This window comes from Oryza sativa, chromosome 9, assembly GCF_034140825.1.
Source record: "Oryza sativa Japonica Group chromosome 9, ASM3414082v1".
Lineage (NCBI taxonomy): Eukaryota > Viridiplantae > Streptophyta > Magnoliopsida > Poales > Poaceae > Oryza > Oryza sativa.
In genome coordinates, this window is record NC_089043.1 from 15677460 (window position 1) to 15690283 (window position 12824).

At 42.2% G+C, this 12824-nt stretch overlaps 1 protein-coding gene and 1 pseudogene across 1 annotated transcript; both read right to left on the reverse strand.

Annotated features, from left to right (window-relative positions):
- Positions 1-387: 387 nt before the first annotated feature.
- LOC107278938 (uncharacterized) lies at positions 388-3684 on the reverse strand (annotated as a pseudogene).
- Positions 3685-9824: 6140 nt separating this feature from the next.
- On the reverse strand, positions 9825-11753 carry LOC4346830 (S-norcoclaurine synthase 1). The gene is made up of 4 exons (XM_015755884.3): positions 11384-11753; positions 10744-10988; positions 10574-10649; positions 9825-10348 (listed from the first exon to the last, which is right to left on the reverse strand). Exons 1-4 carry the CDS (start codon positions 11636-11638, stop codon positions 9896-9898), a joined length of 1029 nt encoding a protein of 342 aa, XP_015611370.1. The 5' UTR covers positions 11639-11753; the 3' UTR covers positions 9825-9895.
- Between the last annotated feature and the right edge of the window lie 1071 nt (positions 11754-12824).

Genomic DNA, 12824 nt, shown 5'->3' on the forward strand with positions numbered 1-12824 from the left:
ATATGTAAATCCCACATGCATGATTTAAAACTTTTAAAAATTCTAATAATGGTATATAATTAGTATATGCATGATATTAAATTGTTAAAAATTGTAATTAATCATATGTAACTAACATATGTAAATCCCACATGCATGATTTAAAACTTTTAAAAATTCTAATAATCGTATATAATTAACATATGCATGATATTAAATTGTTAAAAATTATAACTAACATATGTATATATCACATGCATGATTTAAAACTTTTAAAAATTCTAATAATCGTATATAATTAGTATATGCATGACATTAAATTGTTAAAAATTGTAATTAATCATATATAGCTAGCATATTCAATACATCCAAAATAGTTTACAACAATTACGGCAATAGATCGGCGGTGACGGTTGTCCGCACGTACTTTCTCCTCACTGTTGTTCCTTCCTTGTGATCGCTACGTGAGTAAGGGGTGTCTTCGTTTGATAGGAGGATGCTAGGGTCAACCGTCACCGTGAAAGGGGGTTGCCCATCAAACTGATCGTAATCCTCGTCAGTCTTGTCCTCTACTCCGATGATTTTTCTTTTGCCTGGGAGAACCACGTGGCGCTTCGGCTCGTCAGGCCCATTGCCCTTCTTTCCTTTGCTAGACATGTCCTTCACATAAAAAACTTGCGTTACATCATTGGCAAGGACAAAAGGTTCGTCCGAGTATCCAACCATGTTAAGGTCAACCGTTGTCATCCCACTGTCATCAATCGTTACGCCTCCACCAGTCAACCTAACCCATTGGCACCGGAACAGAGGGACCTTGAGAGGTCCATAGTCAAGTTCCCATATCTCCTCGATGGAACCGTAATACGTGCCAGTTGTACCATCGTGTCCCATGGCATCGATACGAACAGCACTGTTTTGGTTCGTTCTCTTCATGTCTTGGGCTCTTGTGTAGAATGTGTACCCATTGATCTCATATCCCTGGAATGTCGCGATCGAGCCAGATAGACCCCTCGCCAGGAAGGCCAGTTGCTGGTTAATCGTCTCGTTACCCATGAGATGTTGTCGCAGCCATGCGAGGAAAGTATCAATGTGATGCCGTGTAATCCATGCATCGGACTTACCGATATTTCTGGCGCGAACTAGAGCCAAGTGCTCCTCGATGTAAGGAGCCACCAATGAAGATTGTTGTAAAACCGTGAAATGGGCTTTACGGAATAAATTGTTGTCTACCGTCATTATTGCTTTCCTTCCGAGAGTCCCCTTTCCCTGTAGTCTCCCTTCATGGCGTGATTCAGGTACCCCGATTGGGCGAAGGTCTTCAATAAATTCTACGCAGAATTCAATGACCTCCTCTGTTCCATACCCCTTAGCGATGCTTGCCTCTGGACGAGCACGGTTACGAACATACTTCTTCAGAACGCCCATGTACCTCTCGAAAGGAAACATGTTGTGTAGAAACACAGGCCCGAGAATACCGATCTCTTTCACTAGGTGACAAAGCAGATGCGTCATTATATTGAAAAATGAAGGTGGAAATATCAACTCAAAGCTGACAAGACATTGCACCACATCATTCTGAAGGGCTTCTAACCTATCCGGATCGATGACCTTCTGCGAAATTGCGTTCATGAAAGAATATAGCTTTGTTATTGTTGCCCGGACATTGTCTGGGAGGATACCCCTTATTATAACTGGTAGCAGTTGTGTCATCAACACGTGACAGTCATGAGACTTTAGGTTTGTGAACTTCTTCTCCTTCGTGCTTATTATTCGCTTTATATTCGTGGAGTATCCAGATGGTACCTTGATGCTCTCGAAGCATTGAAACATACTTTCCTTCTCTGCCTTGCTAAGAGTGTAGCTGGCTGGACTCAAGTAATGGATGCCTTTCTCCTTTGGTTCCGGGTGAAGGTCGCCGCGTTGTTCCATATGCTTCAGATCATTACGTGCTTCCAGTGTATCTCTCGACTTTCCATATACACCTAGGAAGCCAAGAAGGTTTACGCAAAGGTTCTTAGTGAGGTGCATCACGTCGATTGCGTGGCGGACGTCCAAGAATTCCCAATAGGGTAACTTCCAAAATATGGAGTTTTTTTTCCACATCGCCGCGTGACCATCTTCGCTCTCTATAGGCTGGCTGCCAGGCCACTTTCCAAACACTACTTTAAGATCTTTAACCATAGCAAACACTGTTTTCCCGCTGCGATGTTTAGGCTTCGTACGGTGGTCTGCCGTATGTTCAAAGTGCTTGCCTTTCTTCCGTACCGGGTGGTTTGCTGCAAGGAATCGACGATGACCCATGTACACAACCTTCCTACAGTGCTTAAGATACGTACTTTCTGTTTCATCCATACAGTGAGTGCAAGCCTTGTACCCCTTGTTGGACTGCCCGGATAGGTTGTTAAGTGCAGGCCAATCGTTGATGGTTATGAACAGCAGCGCTCGTAGGTTAAACTCCTCCTGTTTGTCCTGGTCCCACACGGGGACACCTTCCTTCTTCCACAACAGTTTAAGATCTTTGACCAGTGGTCTTAGGAACACATCGATGTCGTTACCAGGTTGCTTGGGGCCTTGAATAATAATCGGCATCATTATGTACTTCCTCTTCATGCATAGCCAAGGGGGGAGGTTGTAGATACACATCGTAACGGGCCAAGTGCTATGGCCGCTGCTCATCTCTCCAAAAGGATTCATGCCATCCGTACTTAAACCAAACCGTATGTTTCGTGCGTCCTTTCCAAAGTCTTTAAATTTTCTGTCAATGTTTCGCCACTGCGAACCATCTGCGGGGTGTCTCAGCATCCCGTCCTGTTGACGTTCTTCAGCGTGCCAACGCATCATTCTAGCATTCCCCTTGTTCCTGAACAAACTCCTTAGCCGTGGTATTATAGGGAAATACCACATCACCTTAGCAGGAATTCTCTTCTTTGTTAGCTGCCCGTCAACCTCACCTGGATCATCTCGTCTAATCTTGTATCGTAGTGCTTTACAAACAGGGCATGCTTCTACGTTCTCGTACTCCTCACCGTGATATAGGATACAATCATTCGAACATGCGTGAATCTTCTGAACTTCCAGTCCTAGAGGGCAGACTATCTTCTTAGCCTCGTACGTTGTCTCGGGCAATTTGTTTCCCTCCGGAAGAATGTTCTTGACGAGTTTCAATAAATCGCCAAATGCCTTGTCACTAACACCATTTTTTGCCTTCCATTGCAAGAACTCCAGAGTGGTATCCAACTTTTTGTGCCCCTGCTCGCAACCTGGGTACAACGACGTTCTGTGGTCCTCTAACATCTTGTCCAATTTATGGGCCCCCTTTTCACTTTCGCAGTCCTCCTTGGCATCCTGCAACATCTAACCAAGATCATCCGCAACGTCGTTATAATCAGCATCTCTGTCCTCCTCGCCCGTTTGATTTCCTTCAAATCCAGCGTACTGAGCAAAGTCTGGAATATTGTCGTCTTCCACTTCATCTTCTTCCATTTCAACCCCTTACTCTCCGTGGGATGTCCAACAATTATAGCTTGGCATGAACCCCGACTCAAACAAGTGGAAATGAATAGTCCTGGATGCAGAATACTCCTTCTGATTTTTACACTTATTGCATGGACAACAAATAAAACCCTTCTGCTTGTTAGCTTCGGCCACTCTCAAAAAATAATGCACGCCGTCAATAAACTCTTCGGACCGCCGGTCAGCGTACATCCATTGCCGATCCATCTACATGAAATGAAAAAAAAATCATACACAAATAATCATTCGTACAATAATAACAATCATACAATAATGACATAACATTATTCAATTATGTATTATGTATGTATATATGTATGTATGTATGTATGTATATATATATATATATATATATATATATATATATATATATATATATATATATATATATATATATATATGTATATATACATATATGTATATATACATATATGTGTATGTATGTATATATATATATATATATATATGTATATACATACATATATATATATATATGTATATATACATATATATACATATACATATATATATATACATACATACACATATACATATGTTAAATTCTTTTAATTTTCAATTTAGTTTGTTTTCTTTTATTTAAGATTAACTTTCACTATATTTTCCTGTCAACAAAATTTCTATATATTCTTTCTTTTCCCACACAAATTTTCTCTCTCATCAACTTACAACAAAATTTTTGAGACAAAAAAGTGTGCAAAACATAGCTCCAAATGTAATATGACCAAAAAAAACATTGGAGGATGAAGTTGCTAACCTTTTAGGCACCTCCTATTTGTATAGAATCACCAAAGTAAATTCAATATAAATTTTGGCATGACCTCCCCTCTTTTTTGAAGAAATTTTGAAACCTGCTCGGGCTGGAGGAGGAAGAATACATATATAAAGGGGTGGGACTGTAGTCCCGGTTGGTGTTACCAACCGGGACTAAAGATCGTAAGATCCCGGGGGGGGCCTGACAAGCCCTGACAGCATTTGAACCGGGACTAAAGATGATCTGTTGGTGTCACCAACCGGGACTAAAGATCAAATATGCCCGTTACCCTTTTTAACCGGGACTAAAGATCATCTTTAGTCCCGGTTTTTGTTGCAACCGGGACTATAGTGGAATTCGGCCGACCGACGAAAGATGGTTTCTCCACCAGTGAGCTCCTCCCTCTCCTGGCGACGGCGGCGACTCAACGACGAGGAGATCGCGACGACGATGACGACGCCTTCTGGATCCGCCACCGGCTGGTCTCAGGGAGGGGAGGTAGCGGCGACGCGAGGAGGTGAGGGGAGGGGAGGGGATGTGGCGGCTCGGCTCCTTCCTCCACCAGACTGGCAACGGCGGCGATGAGGAGGGCTAGCAGCGGCTTGGCGACGAGAAGTGGAGGCGGCAACGGTGCTCCAACCCTCTCCCTCCCTTCCTCCCAGATCCGTCCACCGCCGCCGACGGTGGCGGGTAGGGGTGGTGGCGACGAATTTTTTTTCTTTGCGAAATTATTTTCGTAGGCTGGTGGATCTACTACTGCCTATGAAGATGGAGATGCCGTCTGCGAAAATCATATATTTTCGTAGGCCTTTGTTTATATGCGGCCCTTTCCCCTCCTGAGAAAACTATTTTTGGCCACCTTGGAAAATGATTTTCCTAGTACTGTAGCTTCCGTGGACTGTGGTGCAGGAAATACAAATTTAACTGAAATTGGCACTTAGATATATCTAGTAGAAGAAATACACAGGTAAAAAGTACTCCGTAAGACTGAGATAAAGAACAATGTACATTGAAAGAGTGCAGTGTACGTATGTCCATGGTAATTCAATTCCTTATAGAAAATAATAAAGTCTATAAAGATAAAATATTTTAGTACCTACACATACGAATTCAACTACATATATGCAGAGAAAACAAAGCATTTAATTTGTTGTCTTTAGAGGCTGAATCTTGAGCATTTGCTACAACAAAATAATTACCAAGATATATTGAGGAGGATGTTCGATCTCTAAATTAAACACTAAGGATAAAACGCTGCGTATATATGATTTGTTTTAATTTCTTAAATATAGGTATCCTGATGATCCATATGACCGCTACTGGTGGCCAATGAATGCTGACCCCGCATGGGCCAACCTTTCAACCACGTCAACCATTAATACTGGATCCACATTTGCGGTGCCCTCTAGTGTTCTCCAAACGGCTGTCACACCATCCTGAAACAGCACGGTGCTTAACGTCATAAGCTGGCAAGACACAACGGCCAAAGAGTATGTGGTGTACCTGCATTTTGCCGACTTCCAGAGCAGCAAACTCCGGGAGTTTGATGCTTACCCTGATGCCAACCAGGTAGTGTACAATTACACCCCACATTACTTGTTATCCAGTAGCGTGTACACACCCTTGTTCATGGCCATTGCTGGTGAGTATAATATTACTCTTGCTGCCACTGCCAACTCTGCGTTGCCCCCTATGCTCAATGCTTTCGAGATCTACTTCCTCATCACCTACGACGGCACGACAACATTCTCCAAAGACTGTAAGCTCACTCAATTACGCTCTCTCGCACTAAATGTACACCAACATTGCTCTAAAATATGGGTTAAACGCATGAATGCTATAGAAGGGTTTCACCTATTGACATATCTGTCAATATGCTATTGATTTTTTAAAATTACTATAATGCCGTTAGTTTGGTGATGAAGATGTCACTATTTCTCAATCAGCCATTTCTTTTGTTAAAATTACTATAATGCCATTAGTTTTGTAACGAAGACTAAAAATGCCATTCTGCCGAAGTGTCACTGTTAGATCAACAATTAACACAGGTTGAGGGCCCTTTGGATTTTTGAAGGATTTGTGGAGGATTGAAATCCTTAGAAAATTTTTCCTATAAGGCCATTTGGATCAAAGGAACTGGTATCTCAGAATTCCTATGGATTGATTTCCTATGCCCCTATCCTGTAGGAAAATAAACATAAGCTCATACCTCATGCTTTATTTTTTTTACCTTTGAGAAGCCCAATGCACTCTCTTCCTTTCTCCCTCTAGTTTCTCTCTAGCACAAACAATTTTCTTTAGAATTCCCATGTTTTGATTTCTCGTGAACCATCCAAACACACCAATTCTAGTATGCTTTGGAACTCTGTAGGATTATGTTGAACATGACATCCTCTTCATGCATTTTCATGTTTGCATGTTTTCAGAGTCCTGCCTTCCAAAGGAGCCATGACTGTTTATGAAAAGCACCTATAAGAAAAAGGAAAACATACATGGCAGTTTGCACTACTATATTAATATTTTTCACTGGCTAGAAGCTTTCCTTTCCACTGGTTACCAACCGGGACTAAAGATCATATATGCCCATTACCCTTTTTAACCGGGACTAAAGATCATCTTTAGTCCCGATTTTTGTTGCAACCGGGACTATCGTGGAATTCGGCCGATCGACGAAAGATGGTTTCTCCACCAGTGTACATGCATTGATTTGACAACACAACACCTAGTTAAGTCTAAAAGGGTTTACACCATCTATTTCTAAATACTCCCACCATCCCAATATAAGGCTGTAGTTAGTTCCTGGCCAAAATTAAAAGTTTGAAGAAATTAAAACGATGTAACGGAAAAGTTGAAAGTTTGTGTGTGTAGGAAAGTTCGATGTGACAGAAAAGTTGGAAGTTTGAAGAAAAAAGTTAGAATCTAAACAGGGCCTAACTACAATCTGCTTCTCCCTTCGTCCCAAAATATAACAACTTTTAGCACTTAGGATTTTTCCCAAATTATACAAACTTCTCCATCAACATTCTCTTCTCAACCAATCACAACCCCCACCATTCACTTTTCTCACCTACATTCACTTCTCAACCAATCATAACTCCTTCCTATTTAATTCTACGTACTCTCTTAATAATCGTATCCAACTCGAAAACTCTCTATATTCTGGGACGGAGGGAGTATTATAGATGTGATGTATCCTACGAATTCGAACATGCAACTGTCCAGATTCATATATAGTCCTATAATATGTTACATCTGATGTAGTTTACACTTATATTGAGACTGAGCTAGTAGAACTACAATAGAGTTTTCGCTACCCACTTAAATTTAACTTTATTTCACAATCCATGATTACATGACTAACTAATTATATGTATGGATGCTATATTCCTAGAATCAAAATCTAACAAAAACAAGTTCAAATTCAGTTCAAACTTGCTTTGAACTAGTTAGTAAAGTAGTTAATGTTAATTCCTAAGTAATTGAAAAAGTTTCATACTCATTTGAATTGGGTATATACTCAATTTCAACAATGGTGCCTGGGCACCATGGAGCACCAAACAAATTTAATATATATATATATATATATATATATATATATATATATATATATATATATATATATATATATATATATATATATATATATATATATATATATATATATATATATATATATCCACAAACGTGTCTTTTTAACCCACAAAGTGGAGGTCCAATTATAAATACATGAATCTCACTAAAATTTCTACGGAACAACCTCATTATTTCGCTTATACTTATGATTATAAGCCAAAATTTAAAATTAAATTTTGAAGTTGATTTTGTGGTTCTTCATCATAATTAATTTTATAGCATTTGCTTTTGAATCAATAAGGACACGTATATAAAAGTTTTTAGTCAAAAATTATTTTTCACTAATAAATAGTGCGAATAAGTATAAGCATCAGTAGAAGTTTCAATTGTTGATGTAGTTGAATGTATACACATTCGATGGTTATTTTTTTCTTCAAAGTGTACTTAGCAGGAATCAACGGATTCGTTCTGTGGTCAGAAGATTAATGAGAAACTAATTGGAGAGAATCTATTTTATACGATTGAGTTTGCCATGGTTCTATAATTTACAACTGAGTTTGTCTACTTCTATTATGTGCCATCAGGTTTTAAGTTTCTTCTATGGGGCTGTTTAGATTGATATCATTTTAAACCATACTATTTTTTATAAAGTTGCTAAAGATATACATAAATTTGGTTTCATGCCAAACATTGGTAAATACGTAAGAAATCCTGCCAAAATTTGGTAAGGTTTATCATGGCTACAATCTGAACAACCCCTATAATTTGCCACTGCCGTCAGTCCTTTCGAAAAGACATAATTACCCATAATCCATGGGCGGCATGCCCTCTCACTGGTGGAGAAAGCATTTTTCCTCCCGGTTAGTAGCGATCCGGGACTAAATATGAGTATCTTTAGTCCCGAATGAAATAATCGGGACTAAATATCCATCTTTAGTCCCGGTTGGTATCACCAACCGGGACTAAAGATGGTAGCGCCAGTCCCGGTTGGCCACTGTTTTTTTATTATTTTTTCCCAAATCGAGTTGGAACTGCACAAATCTCTTCCCAAATCAGTTGCTCCCTATATCCCACAAATCTCTTCCCAAACCAAGTTGCTCCCTATATCCCCAAATCAAAATCAAAGTATCATCACAAACATAAGATTCACATCACAAATTCTCAAGAAAAAATACATCTCAAATTCTAAAAGAAATACATCACAAATTATACATTACATATCCAATGGATCACAAGTTAACAACTTCTAAAAATTCTCAGATCCAATGAATCACAACATCTAAAAATTCTCAGATCCATCACAAATTCTTAAAAAAAAATCGAGGCCGCCAACGCGGCCTCGCCGCCGCCCGCCGCCCGCCAGCGCGGCCACGCCACCGCCCGCCAGCGCGGCCACGCTGCCGCCCGCCCGCACGGCCACACCACCGCTCGCCAGCGCGGCCACGCCGCCGCTCTCCCATCCGCCGCCGCCAGCCCGCCCTCCGCACGGCCCGCCGACTCCAGCTGCCCTCCCATCCGCCGCCGCCCGCCCGCCCTCCGCGCGGCCTGCTGCGCCAGCCGCCGCCACCCGGACTCAGCCGCCTGGAGAGGAGGAGGCGGTGAGGGGTAGGAGAGGTGAAGGGGAAGGAAGAAGGGAGATGACTGAGATGGAGAGAGGAGAGGCCGTGTTAATTTAATGCATGAGAGGGGAGAGGAAGGGGGAGGGGATAAGATCGATGACGACGCCTATCGACCGAGACAGTGGCGCGTGGCTCGGGGTGAAGTTTAGTCCCGGTTGTTTATACCAACCGGGACTAAAGATAATTGGGGCCCTAACTTGTCCCGATATTTTGTTGAACCGGGACTAAAAATGATCTTTAGTCCCGGTTCAAAATTTTTTTAACCGGCACTAAAAATGATCTTTAGTCCCGGGTCCTATTCGAACCGGGACTATTGTGGATTTTAGGCGACCGACCAAAGATGGTTTCTCCAGTAATGTCTGTTCATGTAGGTACACAAATACTACTCAATAACATTATAAGAAACTATCCACCATGCAAACAAGTTTGGCGATATAAATCACTTTTTAAGGGTGTCGACGAACTTTTCCCCTTGGCGACGCAATGCTTTTAACTGGCCCTTGTAATACTCCGACCTATTGGTCGCATGATATCTTTGCTCGCCGAGCTCCGGTAGTGGCTTCACCACTCCAGCGATGCACGCGTCCTGGAACACCACGACGGTAACCCGGTCCTTGTCGGTGTCAACGACCACCCTGTGGAACACGCTCTTGTAGTAGCCATTGGTGAGAACCTCGAGGATCTCGCCGACGTTAATGACGAAGGCACCCGGCAGCGGCCGCACAGGTCGCCACCGGCCGTCCTTGCTAACCTGCAGGCCCGGCGTGTCATTGACTTGCAGCAACAGCGTCAGCCCGAAGCCGTCGGAGTGCGGCGCAATGCCCATCACCTTCTCCGGATGGCGGCAAGGAGGGTAGCGCTGCAGGGCCATCCTCTGCCGCCAGGGGCGGATCTAGAAATAAAAAATTGGGGTTGGGGTTGGGGGGCTCAATTACACAGTTTCGTCAACCTCTAGTTATTTAGGGACTTTTAGTTTATCATTCATAATGAAAAAATTGAAAGGGTGCTATGGAAGGTATCCATGGGTCTTATGGGTGCAGGGGGGACTCGAGTTGGATCCGCCACTGTCTGCCGCTTCCCGCGGAAGGCAGCAAGCAGTGTTTCCTGCTCAATTAACTCCCAGGTCTCTGGCCATGAAGCCGAGTAGTCGCATTGCCAGACACATCTCCATTGCGTATTTGTTAACTGAATTCCTGAACAATCCATAGTAAAAGAAGAACTGATGAATTTGTGAAACTAAATTATTTAAGCTGGAAATTTATAACTAAACAAGGACGGAAGAGGGACCTCAATGTGGGTGGGTTACTAGGCCAAAATTCGAGATTTATTCCCACGACTGGCTGCGTTCTAATGATCAAGTTCTCTGTCCAATCCAGTTTATCGGTTGATGATCTGAAGTGATGGCCGAATCCTTCAACGCCGCCAGGACGGACAGCCACCGCGTTCATGTCCTCCAGGGGTAGCTCGAAGAACTGTACCGTGTTATCTTTCATTTTCTGTATCACTGCTTCATCAACTCCATGGTTTACGAGCTGTAGAAAAGTTGCAAGATTTGATGCAAGAAGTACATTCAGATTTGTTTAAAATTCCAGGAAATAATTTATGATTTTTTAAATATTTCAAATGACTTAAGGCGATGAGCTTTTAATTTGCACATTAGTTTTAACTTGTTGAACGAAATTATACATAAAGATATGCACCATCATATTGAACTAATTATGTATATATATTTATTTATTTCAATTTATTTTATAATTAAGTCGCACACCTAATTCAAGAAAATCTTAAATCAAGGGGGGAAGAAACCTTTACACTCATTTGGTGCAGCCCATAAGTTTGAAAACGTTGGGAATTTTCCAAAATAGACAAAATTAGTGTTTCGCTCATAATTGGTGGATTGGGTTAGCTACTTAGCTTAGCTAATAACCTGGAAGAAACCCCAGCTCCGACACGCAGAGCCAAGCCAAGCGATCTCCTCCTCCCTGTGCTCAGGATCGAGCAGCCTCGCCATGTCTACCACCGGCAGCTCGAGGCTCTCGTCGTCGGCGCCGCCAACGACTTCGCCGGCCGGGACCTCGCCGGCGCGGACGTAGCTGTCCGGGATCTGCAGGTGGGGATCCGCGAACGCCATGGCTGTGGCCTCCGTGATGATGTCCCTGTTGATGATCTTGAAGCCTTCCATTGATATGTCAGCGACCAATCGCTTGACTGATCGTCTACAAGTCTACAACAGCTAATCAAGGTCCTCCAAAGCTAATGGCTAGTTCCGAGATCACGGCTACTATAAATATATAATAAAGCGTAAAGAGTAGTACATAAGCGGGGGAAAATATATAGTGAAAACTTAGAAACTACCATTGGATCGAGAAATGGACGTCCGAGATTCATCCACGTCACCATGAGTTAAAATTTAACTCCACTAAAATTTTAATCATGAGTGAATATGCGAGTTAAATTTTAACTCATGGTGATGTAGACGAATCTCGTACGTCCATTTCTCGATCCAACGGTACTTTCCAGGTTTACACTATATATTTGTTAAATAGTTCCACATTGGTTGTGAAAGGACAAAGGACCTAAGATATAAGTGGGGAAGCCCCTCACCTCAATGGCTCGCTTTTGGGGTGGGAAATGCCCTTTACGATCCTACAATTGGTATCAGAGGCCCGTATACCTGATGGACCGTGGGCCTATCCTGTGGGGCCCGTATACGGTGAAGGGGCGGTGAAGAGCTGAGGGACACTAATGTGTGAAGTGGGAGATTGTTGAATAGTCCCACATTGGTTGTGGAAGGGCAAAGTACATAAGATATAAATGAGGAGTCCCTCACCTCAATGGCTAGCTTTTGGGGTGGGAAATGCCCTTTACGATCCTACAATTCATCTGAAGTGTGTAAAATCAAAGGTGTTTTTTATTATTATTCTGTGATGAACAATTGGAATTAGAAATTATTGGTTTTGATATTTGGAATTTATTTGCGAAGTGGTTTTGGAGATGATTGGAATTTGCAGGTTAATAGGAACTGCTGTATGTGATTTGGTCCAGTCAGACCGGGCTGTGTATGCCGGTCAGACTGGCGGTGATAGAGTGGTCAGACCGTGGATGACGGTGATCGAGCGGTCAGACCGGCCAGCCCACGGTCTGACCGGCCGACGCTGTGTCGGTTTTGGTTTTGGGTTGTTTATTTAGATATCCGTGATTGTCTCATATTTATGGTGTCTAGATGGATACTATGTGTATGTAATACTATTGTTTGCTACTAATGAGTCAAGTTGGAGATAGCTTGGTCTTAACGTATGGTTTCTTTGTTTCATGTGTAGGTGACTTGATGCCTCGGGATAGTATTGCCGGTGATGGATCGAGAGTCG

Bases quoted from the DNA above. Each gene is read 5' to 3' on its own strand.
- LOC4346830 (XM_015755884.3), bottom strand. From the start codon at position 11,638: ATGGAAGGCTTCAAGATCATCAACAGGGACATCATCACGGAGGCCACA. The intron at 10,989-11,383 runs GTTATTAGCTAA...ACTTTTCTACAG, and splicing joins GGAGCTGGGGTTTCTTCCAG to CTCGTAAACCATGGAGTTGA. The intron at 10,650-10,743 runs GTCCCTCTTCCG...TGGATTGTTCAG, and splicing joins AGTAACCCACCCACATTGAG to GAATTCAGTTAACAAATACG.